Below are 22,211 nucleotides of genomic sequence, written 5' to 3'. Positions count from 1 at the left end.
GGGTAAAAAGTAAAAGACGCTATCTGTATCCTCACAGTTTATTCATCCATTCATAAGATTTTTTGTTCTAGTCCTCTTGTGAAAGCTACCACTCCCTAAATATGAGATTTGGTAGGTCTGAAGACATTAACTAGTTTATTAGTCTAGTATATCCCCTCCTTTTATTCATGTCTGTCAAATGACTCTATCTCTTCCTGATAGATGAAGGAGGTTATCCCACTCATTTTATCACATGGTACAAGCATAAACCTTTTCGATACATGGGATAAACCATCTAGGGTTGGTTCAGTAGATGCAGTCATTGACATCTCAAGAATTTGTTAGGCCACAGGTGTGATATTTGTTGGTCAAATGAGGTTGTGGCTTCCAGGCAGTGCTGGTCGGTGGAGCATGATGCATGAGAAGGAGAGGAGTGTTGTAGCTATTTGCTGAAATAGAGAATACAGTATTAGGTCTCTGAAAGCAGTCAGCCATCTTCTTGCACAAGTAGGCACACAGATCATTCCAAAGTATATCACTACATATATAGCCAACTGGGCCATCCAGGATTCCAATCTTCTTGTGAGTTTGTCTTTCTGAACTTCCCTTTCAGTTGCCTCATTTGCTTTATATGATTTTTTACCTGCAGAACCCAAAATTGGCCGAATGGGTCAATATAGTGGCAGCAAGTTTGGCACATTCCTAGTTGTGAAGTTGTGATACAGTCTATTATGATAGCGCACTGGTTGTTCATCAACTGTCCTGCAAGCGTAAAAAATATATTTAAAATCCCTAACATATACCGTAATCAGTAACATCAAAAAGCTCCAAAAGTTTCTTTAGATTGCATTCTTAACAGATAAATCTACAATTGTGAACGCTAACTCAAATTTTCCCTGCCTCTTGTTTCACTAACGTGTATTTATATGTTCCCATAATTCCAGCATTTTTTTCCAGACCCAGTTATTCCAAGCTCATTCATTATATGGTGAAAAAGTAAATACATTTTTGCTTTTCTTAAAGAGCTTGTCCACTACTTTTACGTGTATCTGCAGGATCCCGCCACGGCCACTATACAATTGATGAAGTTGTGCTGTTTTGTTCCGCAACTGATAATATTCATCCAGCACCCGCACCGGAAACAGCTCAGTGATGGGGATGTCTGGTATTGCCATTCCACTGATCTGATATTGATGACCTAACCCAATGAAAGGTCATCAGTATAAAAATAGTGGACAACGCTTCAAAGATCTGATTACATAGGAAACCTCTTGGTCATTTGATGATGCACCTTGCACTTGTAATGAGACAAGCACTTTTGTGATTTACATGACCAGTGATGATTCTTATCCTGTTGAAGCAATCTATAACGTTTCCACATCCTAAGTGGGCCAAGTGGCAAAAGCAGAGTTGTCACCGTTGCTACGGAACAATAAAGCGGCAATGATAAGTGCTACAGTTCTACTAATTGCCTTACTTGGCAAAATTGTACTGTTTTGCTGCCATTTTGCAAAAAAAAATGCCATTTTGCCATGATTTTGTTGTAATTTGACAATAAACTATTATTTGACTACATCATACCCTTTCACAGGGAAAGTTACTCTGACATTTGTAATTCATTTGAATATCTGTTTTGAAACTTTGGCCTAAATTATTATTAGTTAGAAAATCTCTTTGCAATATCTGAAGTCCATGTGTCAACAAGATGACTTCTTGACATGATCGTATGTTTAAGTGTAATGAGTTATCTGTTGCAGATACATAACATCTCCCTCGTGGTGAACCAGCTGGAAGTCTATGACAAAAACAATGTTCTGGCAATTAGAAGAGAAATTGCGGCCTTACAAAAGAGGTTGGAGGATTGTGAAAAGAGCCAAACAAGACTAAATCCTAACCCTCTACTTGCTCCAATGAATTACGGTGAGTCAGAAAATCCTTAATCAAAATATCAAAAGGGTAAAATGTTAGAAAAGCTTAAGTTTCTTTACAGCAGTGCTTCGTCACATGCAATATTTTACCTTAAAGCTTACCCCAATTTTGTGGTAGTTGCTCAAGGAGACTCTACAAAGCCCCAAATTTAGCACATAATCATACAGGCTAATATCAACTCACTCCCTGTTAACTGAGGAGGCCCACTGGGTTTGTAGGTTTGTAGCACCCATGTCTTTTTGGCTAACTGTACTTTGTCAAGCCCAAGGTTTGGATATACATTGGATCTACTGTAACTCTTTCACCAAAGAGACCCCTTACACCTAAAGCAGAGTTTTCTAGTTACACCAAGTTACATAGTTACATAGTTATTAAGGTTGAAGAAAGACTATATGTCCATCTAGTTCAACCCATAGCCTAACCTAACATGCCCTAACATGTTGATCCAGAGGAAGGCAAAAAAAAACCATGTGGCAAAGAGTAAGCTCCACATTGGGGAAAAAAATTCCTTCCCGACTCCACATACGGCAATCAGACTAGTTCCCTGGATCAACGCCCTATCAAGGAATCTAGTGTATATACCCTGTAACATTATACTTTTCCAGAAAGGTATCCAGTCCCCTCTTAAATTTAAGTAATGAATCACTCATTACAACATCATACGGCAGAGAGTTCCATAGTCTCACTGCTCTTACAGTAAAGAATCCGCGTCTGTTATTATGCTTAAACCTTTTTTCCTCCAAACGCAGAGGATGCCCCCTTGTCCCTGTTTCAGGTCTATGATTAAAAAGATCATCAGAAAGGTCTTTGTACTGTCCCCTCATATATTTATACATTAAAATAAGATCACCCCTTAGTCTTCGTTTTTCCAAACTAAATAGCCCCAAGTGTAATAACCTATCTTGGTATTGCAGACCCCCCAGTCCTCTAATAACCTTGGTCGCTCTTCTCTGCACCCGCTCCAGTTCAGCTATGTCTTTCTTAAACACCGGAGACCAGAACTGTGCACAGTATTCTAAGTGTGGTCGAACTAGTGGCTTGTATAGAGGTAAAATTATATTCTCCTCATGAGCATCTATGCCTTTTTTAATGCATCCCATTATTTTATTTGCCTTTGTAGCAGCTGCCTGACACTGGCCCCTGAATATGAGTTTGTCATCCACCCATACACCCAGGTATTTTTCATTGACGGTTTTGCCCAGAGTTTTAGAATTAAGCACATAATTATACATCTTATTACTTCTACCCAAGTGCATGACCTTACATTTATCCCCATTAAAGCTCATTTGCCATTTATCAGCCCAAGCTTCTAGTTTACATAAATCATCCTGTAATATAAAATTGTCCTCCTCTGTATTGATTACCCTGCAGAGTTTAGTGTCATCTGCAAATATTGAAATTCTACTCTGAATGCCCCATACAAGGTCATTAATAAATATGTTAAAAAGAAGAGGGCCCAATACTGACCCCTGTGGTACTCCACTGCTAACCGCTACCCAGTCCGAGTGTGCTCCATTAATAACCACCCTTTGTTTCCTATCCCTGAGCCAGCTCTCAACCCATTTGCACATATTTTCCCCTATCCCCATTATTCTCATTTTATGTATCAACCTTTTGTTTGGCACCGTATCAAAAGCTTTTGAAAAGTCCATATACACTACATCCACTGGGTTCCCTTGGTCCAATCCGGAACTTACCTCTTCATAGAAACTGATCAAATTAGTCTGACATGAACGGTCCCTAGTAAACCCGTGCTGATACTGGGTCATGAGGTTATTCCTCTTCAGATACTCCAGTATAGCGTCCCTTAGAATGCCCTCCAGGATTCTACCCACAGTAGAGGTTAAGCTTACTGGCCTATAATTTCCGAGTTCAGTTTTTGTTCCCTTTTTGAATATTGGCACCACATTTGCTATACGCCAGTCCTGTGGTACAGACCCTGTTATTATGGAGTCTTTAAAGATTAAAAATAATGGTCTATCAATGACTGTACTTAATTCCTGCAGTACTCGAGGATGTATCCCATCCGGGCCCGGAGATTTGTCAATTTTAGTGATTTTTAGCCGCCGCCGCACTTCCTGCTGGGTTAAGCATGTGACATTTAATTGGGAATTTTTATCACTAGACATTTTGTCTGCCATGGGATTTTCTTGTGTAAATACTGATGAAAAAAAGTCATTTAGCATATTGGCTTTTTCCTCATCCTCATCCACCATTTCACCCAGACTATTTTTAAGGGGGCCAACACTATCATTTTTTAGTTTCTTACTATTTATGTAGTTAAAGAATATTTTAGGATTATTTTTACTCTCTCTGGCAATGAGTCTCTCTGTCTCAATCTTTGCTGCCTTGATTTGCTTTTTACAGAATTTATTTAATTTTCTGTATTTATTTAATGCCTCCTCACTACCTACTTCCTTTAATTCTCTAAATGCTTTCTTTTTGTCACTTATTGCGCCCCTTACAGCTCTATTTAGCCATATTGGTTTCCTCCTATTTCTAGTATGTTTATTCCCATACGGTATATACTGTGCACAGGTCCTATCCAGGATGCTAATAAACGTCTCCCATTTTCTTTGTGTATTTTTGTGTCTCAGGATATCGTCCCAGTTAATTGCACCAAGATTCTCTCTCATCCGTTGGAAATTTGCCCTCCTGAAGTTTAGTGTCCTTGTAACCCCTCTACTACACATCTTTTTAAAGGATACATGAAAACTTATTATTTTGTGATCGCTATTTCCCAAGTGACCCCCAACCCTTATATTTGATATGCGGTCTGGCCTGTTGGTTAATATTAGGTCTAGCAGTGCCCCCCTTCTTGTTGGGTCCTGACCCAGTTGTGAAAGGTAATTGTCTCTCATAGTTGTCAAAAACCGATTACCTTTGCTGGAACTACAGGTTTCTGTTCCCCAATCTATTTCAGGGTAGTTGAAGTCCCCCATAATAATGACTTCTCCTTGAGTCGCAGCTTCATCTATTTGCTTTACGAGGATATTCTCCATTGCTTCCATTATTTTTGGAGATATATAACAAACCCCTATCAGTAATTTATTATTTTTTCCCCCTCCCCTTATCTCCACCCACAGGGATTCTACATTTTCATTAAATTCACCTATATTATCGCGCAGGATTGGTTTTAAGGACGATTTTACATATAGACACACCCCTCCCCCTCGCTTATCTGTACGGTCATTTCTGAACAGGCTATAGCCCTGCAAGTTAACAGCCCAGTCATGGCTCTCATCCAGCCACATTTCAGATATCCCCACCATGTCATAATTATGCTCCAACAACATTAGTTCTAATTCGTCCATTTTGTTGGCGAGGCTTCTGGCATTAGTATACATGCACTTTATGTTCCTCTCTGTACTTCTATTTCTTAAATTATTAACTGTTCTGACCCCACCCCCCATGCCACCGCCACCCCCAACTTCCTTATTTGTGCCCAGGTCTCTGTCTGCACTATCTTCCCCTCCTATAAAATGAATACCCTCCCCCCAAATTCCTAGTTTAAACACTCCTCCAACCTTCTAGCCATTTTCTCCCCCAGCACAGCTGCACCCTCCCCATTGAGGTGCAGCCCGTCCCTAGCGTAGAGCCTGTAGCCAACTGAGAAGTCGGCCCAGTTCTGCAGGAACCCAAACCCCTCTTTCCTACACCAATTCTTGAGCCACTTATTAACCTCCCTAATCTCCCGTTGCCTCTCTGGCGTGGCACGTGGTACCGGCAGTATTTCGGAAAATACCACGTTGGAGGTCCTTGCTTTCAGCTTGCAGCCTAATTCCCTGAAATCATCTTTAAGGACCTTCCACCTACCTCTAACTTTGTCATTAGTGCCAATGTGCACCATGACCGCTGGGTCCTCACCAGCCCCTCCCAATAATCTGTCCACCCGATCAGCGATGTGTCGGACTCGAGCGCCAGGTAGGCAGCACACCGTTCGACGATCCCTGTCTTTGTGACAGATTGCCCTATCTGTTCCCCTAATAATTGAGTCGCCCACTACCAGCACCTGTCTGGCCTGCCCTGCTCTCCTATTTCCCTCCTTACTGGAGCAGTCACTCCTCCGGCTTTCAGAGGACATGCCTGGCTGCAGCAGTGCTACCCCTGTACTGGCACCCCCCTCATCTGCCAACTTAGCAAACTTATTGGGGTGTGCCAGGTCAGGACTAGCCTCCCTGGCACTCTTCCCTCTACCCCGCTTCCTAACTGTCACCCAGCTTGCTACTTCATTGTCCTGCAGCTCCATCCCACCATCCCCCCCCTCATCTGTCCCATTGAGCGTCTGCTCCGTGAGCAGAAGACTCCTCTCCATATTGTCTATGGATCTCAGTGTTGCCAGCTGCACATTTAGAGTCAGAATCTGGGTTTCCAAATGCACAACGTGCTCACATCTCGCACAGCAGTATGCACCCTCGATCGGCTGCTCAAGGATTGCATACATGTGGCAAGATGTGCACTGGATGGCATTAACAAGAGTGGAGCACATTTCCTAATGGGGATTGCACCAGACAGAACAGTTCAATAAAAAAAATAAAAAATAAAAATAAATACAAAGTATTAATAAAAATCAGACAGCAATTCAGTAATTCCTCCCTTGGAAACTCCCTGACTCCAAAGTCACTGAATCACAAGTCACACTTACTGCCATCCACACTTACACTCAGGCCACACTCAGCTCACACTCGCTATGCTGAAGATTTAAAGATTTTTTTTTTCTTTTCTCTCCCTTAACAGCAATCCACCTTGCTGTCCAAATGCACTTCCAAAAAGTTAAGCTCATTTGTTGTATCGTCAAGAGTAAATAAACTTTAAAAAAAATTAAGGATCACTGTCATGATCCGTTCCAGAGTTTATTAATGTCTGCTCTTTTTTTCTGGACGGATCATGTCAAGGGTTAACTTTGCTCTGCCTCTTTCTGGGTTCAGGTTTGCTATTTAGCTCCCATGAATCTTGCTGGCTGTGTCAGCTATAGCTCTGTCTTTGGCGTGTGAACCTGACTCTGGAAGCCCTTGGTTTGTCCTACTGTGAACCCTGACTTGTCCTGTGTCTGTTATCTCCCCCTGCCTGCCCTTTCCCGGTGTCTTTTTGTTTGTCTGTATATCTGCTTGACTCCCTTGTTATGATCTCTTGGCTTAGCTCTTTGACTCTGTTTCAGTTTGTCGCTATTGTACCGTATTTTGCCCATCCTGGTTTACTTATCCCTTGCTATGTCCTGACTATTCATTCTGTCTAAATCCGTTTGTACTATTGTGCTGTCTTGTGATCTGTCTCGGCTTTCCTGACCTCGCTCTCGCCACTAGGTGGCATCTGTTCAGTTGCTCTGTGTGTGCAGTCTGGCTTCCCTACCAAGCTTCCCCTGGTGGAGGTTGCACTGTACCGCACTGCAGCTGCATGACAATCAATTTCTTCTGTTATATGGGAACCGTCTTGGTCATGTGATTCAGCTTGCACTTGTCATGAGGCAAGCACTTGTGTGACTCACATGATCAGGGCTGACTTTTATCCTCTGGAAACAATCTACAAAATTTCCCATGTAATTATTTTACTGGTATCTAAAGTAGTATCTCAATCACTATGATATAGCAGAAGTGCAGGACAGAACATCTACTCTTGTACTGTAGAGAGGAGATATTACTGTAGACAATCAATACATGATAGCCCTACTAATGGAAACAATTAGGGAATCCAGACTTTAGAAGAAGAGACCAGAAATCAAACGGTCACTGTTAAGGACTGGCGGAACGCACCAAGTATAGATGATATGAAACTAGGTGCGTTCGCAGTCCGAGGTCCACCGTGCAGGTAAAAACCCTGCTGCTAGTAAGACGGACTATATGGCAGTACTATAAGTATACACGCACGGGTTCACTTCACCCTGCGTGAAGGAAGCGATCCTGTTGAGTCACAGGACCGCGGTACCGCACATAGAGCGCGAGCAAGAAGTCAGCGAACACAACCCCAACACAGGATTGAAGTCCGATTAGACCACTTGCTGGCACAACACCGCAACTGGGTGTGTAAGGAAACTATTAAAATAGTATATAAAGGCACGAGAGTGCATGCAGTGCCGCACTGACGGATGCCACTAACCACCCAGGCTTGGGTAAGGAAAGCGCAGAGGAAGCGCACGGCTCCGTACAGGCGGTCACAGCAACTAGACGCTGTTATGTGTGTAACGTGCTGTTGGACAAGTCGGGCGCTAGATAGCAAACATACACCTTCCGCGAACAGTCATCCAATAGGGAGGGTATTTTAAAGAGCGACTTTCACTCACAACACACACACATATTATCAAGACAATACTAGCGCATGGCCGTGCGGTTATGCGCAGTTTATATAGTTGCAGCACAGGAAGCTGCTACCGAAGTTTTGACCTTTCAGGACCTTCCTGGAGGACCAATGGAATGTGCTGCAGTACCTGAGCATGTGACCCTTGATCTCCAACGGGAGATCTTGCTCTGGGCATGCTCAGTGTGTGAAAATAAGGACTTAGTCCCAGAGAAGCCTGCTCGCCGCAGATCAGTGCAGGGTACAACAGGAGAGCCAGAAAAGGCAGTAGTAACCCTCTGCACAGAATCAGTCCCAGCAAGACGCTGGGAGCGACGCCTCCGCTGAGCAGACCCCACTGCGGCCGATGCAGAATGGGAGACCGCAGCAGACACGGATCGAGATTCCTCCTGTGCAGCAGAGGAAACTCGACTCCTAACATTACCCCCCCTCCTAGGGCCCCCCTCCTTGAGCCTCACTACGCTCAAAAGCTGCAATAAGCAGCGGAGCCCGAATGTGCTCTACAGGCTCCCAGGTTCTATCCTCTGGGCCGTGACCCTTCCAGTCCACCAGATAAAATTTCTTGCCACGTACCACCTTGCACCCCACAATAGCATTCACCTCAAACTCATCCGTGGATGAACCCGATGTCCCATCAGATGACTCAGAAAACCGGGACAAACGAATGGGCTTTAAGAGGGAAACGTGAAAAGTATCGGTGATACCAAGGGGTGGAGGAATAGCCAAACGGTAGACCACAGGGTTGACCTGTTCCAGAACCTTAAACGGGCCAATGTAGCGAGGAGCAAACTTAGTGGACTCAACTCGCAGCCTGATGTTACGGGCGGAGAGCCACACTAAGTCGCCAGGAGCAAAGACCGGAGTGGGGCGCCGGTGTGTATCAGCCAAAACCCTCATTCTCTCCTTGGAGGCCCGGATGGCATCCTGTGTGCGGTCCCAGATGTCATGTGCCTCCACCGCCCAGTCTGCCACCCTAGAATCGGTGGATGACACGGGCATGGGCACAGGGACACGCGGATGCTGGCCATAATTAAGGAGAAAAGGAGTCTGACCAGTGGAATCGGCTACGGCGTTGTTCAAGGCAAATTCCGCCCAAGGTAGCAAAGATACCCAGTCGTCCTGCCTAGCAGAGACGAAATGACGCAAATATGTCACCAGAGTCTGGTTGGTTCTCTCCGCCAACCCATTTGTCTCGGGATGGTATGCCGAGGAGAGGTTTAACTCTATGCTGAGTAAACGGCAGAGCTCTCTCCAAAACCGAGACGCGAACTGGGGACCCCGATCGCTGACAATCTTATCAGGCATACCATGCAATCGGAAAACGTGCTTAATGAACAACACCGCCAAGGCCCGTGCTGAAGGTAACCGAGGAAGCGGCACCAAATGCACCATCTTAGAGAAATGGTCGGTGACAACCCAAATAATGGAGCAGCCACGCGACTTGGGTAAGCCCACCACAAAGTCCATCCCGACCATCTCCCAGGGCCTGTCTGCCACCGGTAGAGGGTAAAGCAACCCAGCAGGCCGTTGCCGAGGAGACCGATTCTGGGCGCAGGAAACACACGCCTGAATATAGTCCCTGACATCTCGGGCCATATGCGGCCACCAGTATGTTCTCGCCAAAAGCTCAGATGTCCTCTTGGTCCCAAAATGCCCGCCCACTCTGGAGGAGTGAGCCCAAGAGAGAACCTCCGGTCGCAAGTTAGCTGGCACGAAAGTCTTGCCCGGGGGCACAGACTCTAGCGAAACCGGAGCTACAGTTCTCAGGCTCTCAGAAGGGACAATAGGCTCCTCCTCCTCAGATGACACTACGGAGCGGGGGAGAGTGTCGGCACAAACGTTCTTCTCCCCGGAGAGAAAATGGAGAGTAAAATGGAACCGGGAGAAGAACAGGGACCATCTAGCCTGGCGAGAATTCAGCCGCTGGGCCGTTTGTAGATATACCAAGTTCTTGTGGTCAGTGAAGACTTGGATGGGAAAGCGAGCTCCCTCCAAGAGATGTCTCCACTCTGAAAAAGCCAACTTCATGGCTAGCAACTCCCTGTCCTCGATGGAATAATTCCTCTCCGCTGGTGTGAAGGTCTTGGAGAAGAAGAAGCAAGGATGCTTCCGACCTTGAGCATCCTTTTGGAAAAGGACTGCTCCAGCACCAACAGATGAGGCATCCACCTCCAAGATAAATGGTTTATCAACATCGGGGCGATGTAGAATGGGAGCGCTAGCTAAATGAGACTTGATCGAGAGAAAGGCTTTGGAGACCTCCTCTGACCACAACTTGGGATTTGCTCCCTTTTTGGTGAGGGCAACCAAGGGAGCTACCAAAGTTGAGAAGTGTGGAATGAACTGGCGATAGTAATTAATGAACCCCATAAAGCGCTGCACCGCTTTAAGAGAATGGGGTTCCTGCCAGTCCATTACAGCCTGTAGCTTGGCAGGATCCATAGCCAAACCCTGGGCAGAGATGATATAACCAAGGAATGGCAAGGACTCCTGCTCAAACACACACTTCTCCAACTTGGCGTAGAGGGAGTTTGCCCGTAAGAGGTCGAAGACTTTGCGAACATCTCTCCGATGGGAGTCAATATCTGGAGAGAAAATGAGAATATCATCCAGATAGACTACGACCGAGGTGGTGAGCATATCTCGGAAGATGTCGTTCACAAAGTCTTGGAAAACAGCTGGGGCATTACAGAGCCCGAAGGGCATCACCAGATATTCATAGTGCCCATCCCTGGTGTTAAAAACCGTCTTCCATTCATCCCCCTCACGGATGCGAATCAGGTTGTAAGCACCCTGCAGATCTAACTTTGTAAATACCCTCGCTCCCCGTAGCCTATCAAACAGCTCAGATATCAGGGGTAATGGGTATTTGTTCTTAACGGTGATGGCGTTAAGACCCCTGTAGTCTATGCATGGACGTAAGTCTCCAGTCTTCTTCTGTACGAAGAAGAACCCAGCCCCTGCCGGTGACACTGACTTCTTAATGAATCCTCTTGCCAGATTCTCTTGGATATACTGAGACATTGCCTCCGTCTCCGGGAGAGATAACGGATAGACTCGACCCCGGGGAGGCTCAGCACCAGGCAAGAGGTCAATAGGACAGTCATAGGGGCGGTGAGGCGGAAGGGTCTCCGCAGCTCTTTTGGAGAACATGTCTGCACAGGGCCAATAGTGCTTGGGGAGAGAGGAAAGATCTGCGGGTACCAGTGTAGTAGCAACCTGAACGCACTCCCTCTGACATCTACCCTCGCAGGATTTACTCCATCCCAAAATTCTCCCAGAGGACCACTCAATATGAGGAGAATTGTAGCGAAGCCATGGTATCCCCAACAGGACCTCATCAATTCCCTCAGGAATGACTAATAGGGAGATTATCTCCTGATGTGATGGAGACACAGAAAGCGTGAAAGGAATGGTTTGGTGGGTAATCTGTGAGGGTAGTGTTGACTAGTGTTGAGCATTCCGATACCGCAAGTATCGGGTATCGGCCAATACTTGCGGTATCGGAATTCCGATACCGAGATCCGATACTTTTGTGGTATCGGGTATCGGTATCGGATACATAGAGATGTGTAAAATAAAGAATTAAAATAAAAAATATTGATATATTTACCTCTCCGGCGGCCCCTGGACTCAGCGCGGGTAACCGGCAGGCTTCGTTGTTCAAAATCAGCGCTTTTAGGACCTGAGAATCACGTCCCGGCTTCTGATTGGTCGCGGGCCGCCCATGTGACCGCCACGCGACCAATCACAAGCCGCGACGTCACCGCAAGCTATTAACGCGCTCATTTTTAAAAATGAGCGCGTTAATGGCTTTCAAAGACGTAGCGGCTTGTGATTGGTCGCGGCCACGCGACCAATCACAAGCTGCTACGTCTTTGAAAGTCATTAACGCGCTCATTTTTAAAAATGAGCGCGTTAATAGCTTGCGGTGACGTCGCGGCTTGTGATTGGTCGCGTGGCCGCGACCAATCACAAGCCGCTACGTCTTTGAAAGCCATTAACGCGCTCATTTTTAAAAATGAGCGCGTTAATAGCTTGCGGTGACGTCGCGGCTTGTGATTGGTCTCGTGGCGGTCACATGGGCAGCCCGCGACCAATCAGAAGCCGGGACGTGATTCTCAGGTCCTAAAAGCGCTCATTTTGAACAACGAAGCCTGCCGGTTATCCGCGCTGAGTTCAGGGGCCGCCGGAGAGGTAAATATATCAATATTTTTTATTTTAATTCTTTATTTTACACATCCCTATGGATCCCAGGGCCTGAAGGAGAGTTTCCTCTCCTTCAGACCCTGGGAACCATGAGAATACCTTCCGATACTTGATGTCCCATTGACTTGTATTGGTATCGGGTATCGGCGATATCCGATATTTTACGGGTATCGGCCGATACTATCCGATACCGATACTTTCAAGTATCGGACGGTATCGCTCAACACTAGTGTTGACCCATTTACCACTCGAACGGTTACTGGCTTGGCGAGCATCACCAAGGGTATTGCGTGACGCTGGGCAAAAGCGGAAGACATAAAGTTACCCTCTGCCCCAGAATCCACGCATAGCTCGACCATAAGAGTGGATGGGCCTATGGTAATTGTCCCCTTGAAGGACAACTTTGAGGCAAACGTCGCCGTGTCTAGTGTACCTCCTCCAACTGCCACTAGACGCTGACATTTCCCCGACCGCTGAGGACCCTTGGAGGCAAGATGTCCTGACTGCTGGCAAAGGCTACGTTCACACTAGCGTTGTGCGCCGCTGCGTCGGCGACGCGACGCACAACGCACCGAAAAACGCGTGCAAACGCACGCAAAAACGCTGCGTTTTTCGACGCGTGCGTCGTTTTTTGACGAAAATCGGACGCAAGAAAAATGCAACTTGTTGCGTTTTCTTGGTCCGACGCTAGCGTCAAAAAAGACGTACGTGTCGGAAAACGCAACAAGCAAAAACGCATGCGTCCCCCATGTTAAACATAGGGGCGCATGACGCGTGCGAACGCTAGTGTGAACGTAGCCTAACATGACGGACCTTATGTGCACGGGCGGACAGAGATTTGGATCCCGCTCGTGTCACCTCTAAGGCCTCATGTGATTTGGATGCCTGGATTGGAGATTCCAAAGGTTTGGCGAAGGTGGGAGCCAGCCGAAACCTCTGCCTACACTGTGCTCGTTCTAACCTCCGCTCGTTAAAACGGAGGTCAATACAAGTAGAGACAGTTATTAATTCCTCCAGTGTGGCAGGAATCTCCCTAGTGGCCAGAGCGTCTTTAACGTGATCAGCCAGGCCCCTCCAAAATATGGGGATAAGGGCCTTATCCGACCACTCCAGCTCGGAAGCTAAAGTACGGAAGCGGACGGAAAAATGGCTGACCAAGGACTCACCCTGAGTTAAAGCCAGTAGTTGGAGCGCTGTGTCATGGGTGACTTGAGGTCCTAAAAAGACCTTTTTCTGAGTGCTCAGGAACAATGGAGCACTCTGCACCACATGATCACCACGCTCCCACAGCGGCGTAGCCCACTCCAACGCCCTGTCCGACAAGAGAGAGACAATAAATCCCACCTTATCCCGCTCTGTAGGAAAACGTGCAGCCAGGAGCTCGAGATGGATAGAGCACTGACTCACGAATCCCCTACAAGTTTTGCAATCTCCAGAAAATTTTTCTGGCAACGGGAGGCAGGATAATGTCGGAACTGGGGTGGCAGTGGACAAGGTTGCTGCAGCCATGCTAGCAGCCTGTACAGCAACTGCGGTAACATCCACAGCTGAGGTTGAGCTCTCGAGAGCTGTCAACCTACCCTCCAGCTGCTGGATATACCGCAAAGATTGCTGAATGTCCGCCATTTACTAGCCAGACCTTGGCGCTAGTATTATGTTAAGGACTGGCGGAACGCACCAAGTATAGATGATATGAAACTAGGTGCGTTCGCAGTCCGAGGTCCACCGTGCAGGTAAAAACCCTGCTGCTAGTAAGACGGACTATATGGCGGTACTATAAGTATACATGCACGGGTTAACTTCACCCTGCGTGAAGGAAGCGATCCTGTTGAGTCACAGGACCGCGGTACCGCACATAGAGCGCGAGCAAGAAGTCAGCGAACACAACCCCAACACAGGATTGAAGTCCGATTAGACCACTTGCTGGCACAACACCGCAACTGGGTGTGTAAGGAAACTATTAAAATAGTATATAAAGGCACGAGAGTGCATGCAGTGCCGCACTGACGGATGCCACTAACCACCCAGGCTTGGGTAAGGAAAGCGCAGAGGAAGCGCACGGCGCCGTACAGGCGGTCACAGCAACTAGACGCTGTTATGTGTGTAACGTGCTGTTGGATAATTCGGGCGCTAGATAGCAAACATACACCTTCCGCGAACAGTCATCCAATAGGGAGGGTATTTTAAAGAGCGACTTTCACTCACAACACACACACATATTATCAAGACAATCCTAGCGTATGGCCATGCGGTCATGCGCAGTTTAGTTGCAGCACAGGAAGCTGCTACCGAAGTTTTGCCCTTTCAGGACCTTCCTGGAGGACCAATGGAATGTGCTGCAGTACCTGAGCATGTGACCCTTGATCTCCAACGGGAGATCCTGTCCTGGGCATGCTCAGTGTGTGAAAATAAGGACTTAGTCCCAGAGAAGCCTGCTCGCCGCAGATCAGTGCAGGGTACAACAGGAGAGCCAGAAAAGGCAGTAGTAACCCTCTGCACAGAATCAGTCCCAGCAAGACGCTGGGAGCGACGCCTCCGCTGAGCAGACCCCACTGCGGCCGATGCAGAATGGGAGACCGCAGCAGGCACGGATTGAGATTCCTCCTGTGCAGCAGAGGAAACTCGACTCCTAACAGTCACTTTGAAAAGCCTCTTGTATTCTACAGTGGACACTATAATGCTTTCCGAAAAGACAGTCATGTCCAACAATGCTAAGCATTAAGCCTAAAGGAAACTAGGCAATAGCAAACCTGAGAGGCCTAAAAGTAACCAATTACTAATGATCCTCATTCACCCTGGTTATGCTTTAGAGTTTTTGCACAGGTATGATGCACCACTTGTAGTGTCATATCAATGATGACCCAATGCTGCAATGGCTGCAAAACCAAAATATGCCTCTGAACTTTTGAGATAATTCAGATTTTCATTTTTGAAATATCGGCATGCAAATAATCTGCTTTCCAAAGCGAAAAAAAACAACTTACCACCTATTGGAGGTACTGACTTAATGATTCAATATAGTATTATTTAACAAGCCTTGTAATGTTACCAGGGATGTATGCAAGGCTTGTTAAATGGTTGAACGTTGACTTACATTGGGCACGTTTTGCAGAATAAAACTGTAACAAAATGTGAAAATATAATATTTCTGGACTAAGGTAAGTAATGAAGAAAGACAAGACTCCAGCTAGCATAGTAACCTAAGGAATTATGAAGTAACGACATCAATATAATGAATAAAAAATATATTAAAAACATGGTATAAAGTCTCCACTCACTTGGCAGCGCTTGAAGTATACATGGAAAGCAATTTCTTAGAGAACATTCCGGCAGGTGTATTCAAGCTTCATAAACCATGCAGTAAATAAATCTCAAAACGGTCCTTGGGCGTAAGGAAAAGCAAAAATTGTTCAAGTACATTGGCTCAAATGTGCTCCGAGTTTTAAACATATTTTCATTAAAAAATAATATTTTACTCATTATCTGGAGGTCGTGACTTAATAATTCCTTGGGTTACAATGTTACTAAATGTGTAAAAATCTAAAGAGGTCTGAAGAATGTTGCAGTTTTCAACATTTTATTCATGGATTTTTGTTATATGAAAATTTTCCATGCAATTATGTTCCAATTTGCAGGCAAATGTGATCATGGAGGAATAGTGAATATCAGCAAACCTTCTGTAGTACAACTGAACTGGCTAGGATTCAACTACAAATATGGAGGTTGGGGAAGTGACTCGTTTCTTGGTGTGGACAAAGATATCCAATTTGTGGCACCTCTCAATACAGACAGCAGGAGAATGGACACCCTACGATTCTACAACACCTACAATGATCTTTTGATCTACAAACATAAAGAAGAAAAAGTCCTTCCAGTAGGGTATGATTACAGTAAATCTGGACAAGGAGGAGGGATGATCATGTACAACAAATCACTGTACTATAACTGCTATAACACCCAGAATCTCTGCAAACTGAACCTACAGACCAACTCTGTGGAGCGCAAGGTTCTCACTAATGCCGCCTACAACAATCGGTTTTCATACTCATCATCTGCTTGGCAGGACATAGACTTGGCCAGTGATGAAGATGGGCTTTGGGTCATTTATGCAACTGAAGCCGATGGTGGTAACATTCTCATTGGTAAACTTAATTCCACCAATCTTGAGTTGATGCAGACATGGTCCACTACCCAGTACAAACGTGGTGTCACCAACGCTTTCATGGTGTGCGGTGTCTTATACGCCACCAGAGCCCTCAGTACAAAGCAAGAGGAGATCTTCTACATGTATGACACTAAAACCAGCAAAGAAGCCTACCTGAGCATAACATTCGATAAGATGATGGAGAACATGCAGAGTCTTTCCTACAACCCCAACAATCACAAGCTCTACATGTTCAATGATGGTTATCTTCTTAATTATGATCTTAATTTCAAGGAGCTTAAATGAGATTCTCAAATTTCAGTATATAAAAATTATCAAAAATAATCCAAAGATCTGTTGATGATTCATACTTAAAAAGGTTGTCTGAAAAGTCTGCTTTTGTGACAGAAATAGTACCAATACTGATAACAAGCTGTGTCTGAATAGGCTATTGATCCCTTTTCTGGGAAAACCAGACTCTATTAATAATACTGATATCCCAAAGACCTTATTAATATGTTATTGATAGATTTACCGGTGTTCTTTTATCTAAATCAGAGTTTAGATGTTATATCTTGAAAAATGGAGAATTCTAAAAATGTTGTATTTGATTGATGTTTATTGATTTAATTTCACACCAATAAAGCTGAATGATATTGCAATCTGTTTAGTCAAATAAATTATATTTTTCATTCATATGAACTAAAAATAATAATAATTAGATCAAGTGAGTAATTGAAAAACTGATACTTGGGAATGATCATATGAACAGATAAAGAAGTAGTTTGAAGCCGGTCCAATTCTGTAAACTTAACAGCAATCCACTATTTCTGCCATTTTTTTTTTTAGCTAAAATGTCATAATAACTCCTTCTCACCAGTTTTGGTGTTCATGACCAAGTCCCATTTTACAAATCTGATGTGAGACACTTTATTTGGTAATCATTTTGGAGTGTTTCTCCATATCCCAGTGATTCTGCGTTTGTTTTTACTTTAGGCTAGTGACAAATGTAGTCATACCACACAAAATAATTATTAACTAACATTTACCATATGTTTACTTTGCTTATGCATCATTTTCAAATGTCCTTTTTATTTTTTTAGAATGTCAAAAAACATTAAAGATTTAGCAGTAAGTTTTTTATTTTTTCAAGGAAATTTCAAAAACTTATTTTTTGTTTGCAGCTAATTCACTTTTGAAGTGACTTTGATCAGCCTATGTACTGTATTAATAAATCCCAAAACGTGATGTCATTTCAAAAACTAAATTACCCAAAATGTTCAAAACCACATTCAGGAACATTGTTAATCACTTAGATGTCTCACAGTAATTAACACAATGTTCAATGAAACCATGAATAATTACACTTTTTCGAATTGGAGATAAATCAACTTTTAATTTGATTTAGCCCCAAACTTTTCATTTCACTATGGATAAAAAAAAAAAAAATCAGACCCACAATCCATTATGCTATTTCTCTCGAAAGCAAATAAATATCATATATGGTCAGAATCTACTATTTGGTGACATGACTGGGGTTGCAACGGAAGTAGCAGAACTAGTTGATCTTTGGAGAAAAAATTTGGCTGGAATAGACTGACGCCATTTACAGAGATGTAAGTGAAAAAAAAAAACAGTTGGGAAAGTAAAACAAATGCAAGCACAAAGCATCATTTTTAAATTCAATCACTTATATTCTTTATGTTAATGAACACAAGCTTATATAAACCTAAAGAAAAAGAAGATGCCAAGAAAATGTCTCTAGAGCACATAATTTTCATTAATATAAAAAAATATATAAATAAATGAGTAACTAGCTGAAAGTCTAAAGAGACACCACTGGATGACAATATAACATAATATGATGCAAGAGATACTGTACCTATTCCCTATATAAAGGTGTCCAAGAAAATACATTTATAGGACACGTGTTTTAAACTACTATTCTAAGGGGCAAGCAACAGTAAATTGCACAGAAAACTCAGCAATGGTAATAAAGACCAATTAAGCTTACATAGTGTAAATTCAATATCCTGCAATTGGGTAGCCCTTGACAACGTGTGTTTCACCCAGCTTCATCAGGGGGTGTGAACACAAGCTTGTATGACAGATGATAAAGCATATACAGTGGGCCAAAAAAGTATTTAGTCAGTCAGCAATAGTGCAAGTTCCACCACTTAAAAAGATGAGAGGCGTCTGTAATTTACATCATAGGTAGACCTCAACTATGGGAGACAAACTGAGAAAAAAAAATCCCGAAAATCACATTGTCTGTTTTTTTAACATTTTATTTGCATATTATGGTGGAAAATAAGTATTTGGTCAGAAACAAACAATCAAGATTTCTGGCTCTCACAGACCTGTAACTTCTTCTTTAAGAGTCTCCTCTTTCCTCCACTCATTACCTGTAGTAATGGCACCTGTTTAAACTTGTTATCAGTATAAAAAGACACCTGTGCACACCCTCAAACAGCCTGACTCCAAATTCCACTATGGTGAAGACCAAAGAGCTGTCAAAGGACACCAGAAACAAAATTGTAGCCCTGCACGAGGCTGGGAAGACTGGATCTGCAACAGCCAACCATCTTGGAGTGAAGAAATCAACAGTGGGAGCAATAATTAGAAAATGGAAGACATACAAGACCACTGATAATCTCCCTCGATCTGGGGCTCCACGCAAAATCCCACCCCGTGGGGTCAGAATGATCACAAGAACGGTGAGCAAAAATCCCAGAACCATGCGGGGGGACCTAGTGAATGAACTGCAGAGAGCTGGGACCAATGTAACAAGGCCTACCATAAGTAACACACTACGCCACCATGGACTCAGATCCTGCAGTGCCAAACGTGTCCCACTGCTTAAGCCAGTACATGTCCGGGCCCGTCTGAAGTTTGCTAGAGAGCATTTGGATGATCCAGAGGAGTTTTGGGAGAATGTCCTATGGTCTGATGAAACCAAACTGGAACTGTTTGGTAGAAACACAACTTGTCGTGTTTGGAGGAAAAAGAATACTGAGTTGCATCCATCAAACACCATACCTACTGTAAAGCATGGTGGTGGAAACATCATGCTTTGGGGCTGTTTCTCTGCAAAGGGGCCAGGACGACTGATCCGGGTACATGAAAGAATGAATGGGGCCATGTATCGTGAGATTTTGAGTGCAAACCTCCTTCCATCAGCAAGGGCATTGAAGATGAAACATGGCTGGGTCTTTCAACATGACAATGATCCAAAGCACACCGCCAGGGCAACGAAGGAGTGGCTTCGTAAGAAGCATTTCAAGGTCCTGGAGTGGCCTAGCCAGTCTCCAGATCTCAACCCTATAGAAAACCTTTGGAGGGAGTTGAAAGTCCGTGTTGCCAAGCGAAAAGCCAAAAACATCACTGCTATAGAGGAGATCTTCATGGAGGAATGGGCCAACATACCAACAACAGTGTGTGGCAACCTTGTGAAGACTTACAGAAAACGTTTGACCTCTGTCATTGCCAACAAAGGATATATTACAAAGTATTGAGATGAAATTTTGTTTCTGATCAAATACTTATTTTCCATCATAGTATGCAAATAAAATGTTAAAAAAACAGACAATGTATTTTCTGGATTTTTTTTTCTCAGTTTGTCTCCCATAGTTGAGGTCTACCTATGATGTAAATTACTGACGCCTCTCATCTTTTTAAGTGGTGGAACTTGCACTATTGCTGACTGACTAAATACTTTTTTGCCCCACTGTATATACTTATGTTACACAAGTTTCCAGTCCATACAGACAAGGAATGTCCTTTTCCAAATGCAGGGGTGTAGGGCTTCATGGAGACGCTTGTTGATGCATGGGTAAAGCTGGTATGAGATCATACTTGCAACTTTTTGTAAAGTATATACTTGTAAACCAAGTGAGAAAAAACGGCACTCGTGTCTTCATAAAAAACGTATTTATTTAGTCCAGATTTAAAAGCAGCAATGGTAGTCACAATTGGCACAGAAAAAACTATATGGCTGTAGGGTAACACATACAAGCCTCAAGAGAACGCATGTCTGACATATATGGTCCTTTGTCCAAGCCTTACTTGTCGTGAGTGCTGGCTTTTTCACTTGCTTTTTCACGTGGAGTACTTCTGCTGAGCATCGGACAGGTGAGCTGATTGCTCTTTTATCTTACATATATACTTGCCGCTAGCGAGACCAGTCCAAAGGAGGAAGATGCAATTCACATATTTAACCCACATTTTAATTTTTCTTTAATGATACAGATACCTTCATCATCACACGATTTGTTAGTATAGAGACTATTGATGTCAAGAGTAGCCAACAAGGCGAAATCTCTGATCTCAACAGTATCCACTTTAATGAGAAATTGATTAGCGTAGGACAAACAATGACTAATGAAACAATTTGATTCCATTTTATATCACTCTCTGCAACCAAGGTGTATCAGACAATTTAGATTGAGGCACCTTGAGTTCCACCCATTTTACTAACTACTGTAAATGTTAGTATAGTCCATGCTGATTGGACCAGAGTACTGAAAACCTTCTACTATCTCTGGCAATTCTAGCACCTCTTCTGCTAAGAAAGCCTCTTCAATGTCATGAGTATATCAAGCTGCAAGGTAATGATGTTGCCTCTGGACCAGGTTCATGTGAATATTTTGGATTAACTCTTCTCCTAACTCTTCTTTTTCAACTTTTTGGGCGATTAAGGTGCAGATATCTGTGAATCTAGAGCCTTAATAAAGATCGTAGACATGAACTATGTTAATGGGGCACTGTTATCTACCAATACCATAATGGTGAATGGCACGTCCGTTAAAAATCATGCATTAGTTGTGGTCAGGGGGATTCTGAAAACAATAAATGGCCTAATAGTTACAGATAGTCTCAGAGGTGCAAGGGCATCATTAGTCAGGTGACTATAGGAATACTGTGAAAGACCATGTAGGCACATGGGTTCAGGCAAGATCCATTTGCTACCTTGGGTTCAGTCCAGTTGTTCTGATCAAGAGATTGTGCTCCCCTAGTGCAAAAGGCGTTAGACTGCTGTCTGGTCAAATGATCATTCGGCCAACAGCTAACTCTCCTGACTCCCCTTTATACATGAATATTCTTTTTGGACAAGTATACCTGTGGTCTCTATGAGAAATGCACTGCCAGAGCCCTTTGGCAGTGGTTTATCTCCCAGAGAACAAAAGTATTACCCAGTAAGTGTTGATGAGGCCCAGAAAGGTTCTGGATGACGTTGGGTCCGAGCAGAATCCAGACCCTCATCACCAGATGTTAACCACTGGGGGTGGAGGTAATCCTGATAATACTCAGATACCAGAGGCGCACACGGACTGTACTGTGGTGTCAGGGCAAGAAGAGGAGGAGGCTAACTCATAGGGTGAGGAGTGTGAGAACAGAAAGGATGATGATGATGTTGTAGATCCCATTTGGTGTGAACCCAGAGATATGCAACTGAATAGCTCAGTAGAGGAGGTAAAGGAGGAGGAAGATGAGGAGATAATGTTGTGGTTTCCCACACAGACACAAAGAGATGCAACGATGACAAGCACTCATTCTCAGCCCCAACTCTGGCTGTGAACAGCACCATTCACGAGTGTGCAGTTTGCAGGGGTAGTAAGGGCTGCCTATCCTGGGCCTGTTTTAGGACCGCAAAGTATGA

The 22,211-nt window shown here is 44.0% G+C and overlaps 1 protein-coding gene across 1 annotated transcript in view; it reads left to right on the top strand.

Annotated features, from left to right (window-relative positions):
• Nucleotides 1-17,214, top strand: part of LOC138661743 (olfactomedin-4-like) — a 53,593-nt gene extending 36,379 nt beyond the window's left edge. The window contains exons 4-5 of the mRNA XM_069746633.1: nt 1,737-1,899; nt 16,044-17,214. Coding sequence (XP_069602734.1) covers nt 1,737-1,899; nt 16,044-16,858 — 978 coding nt within the window. The 3' untranslated portion in view covers nt 16,859-17,214. The remainder of the gene's footprint in view (nt 1-1,736; nt 1,900-16,043) is intronic.
• The last annotated feature ends 4,997 nt before the right edge of the window (nt 17,215-22,211 follow it).

Source organism: Ranitomeya imitator, chromosome 2 (genome assembly GCF_032444005.1).
Source record: "Ranitomeya imitator isolate aRanImi1 chromosome 2, aRanImi1.pri, whole genome shotgun sequence".
Taxonomy (NCBI): Eukaryota; Metazoa; Chordata; class Amphibia; order Anura; family Dendrobatidae; genus Ranitomeya; species Ranitomeya imitator.
Note: the sequence above shows the minus strand (reverse complement) of the source record. Positions and strands in the feature narration are given on the sequence as shown.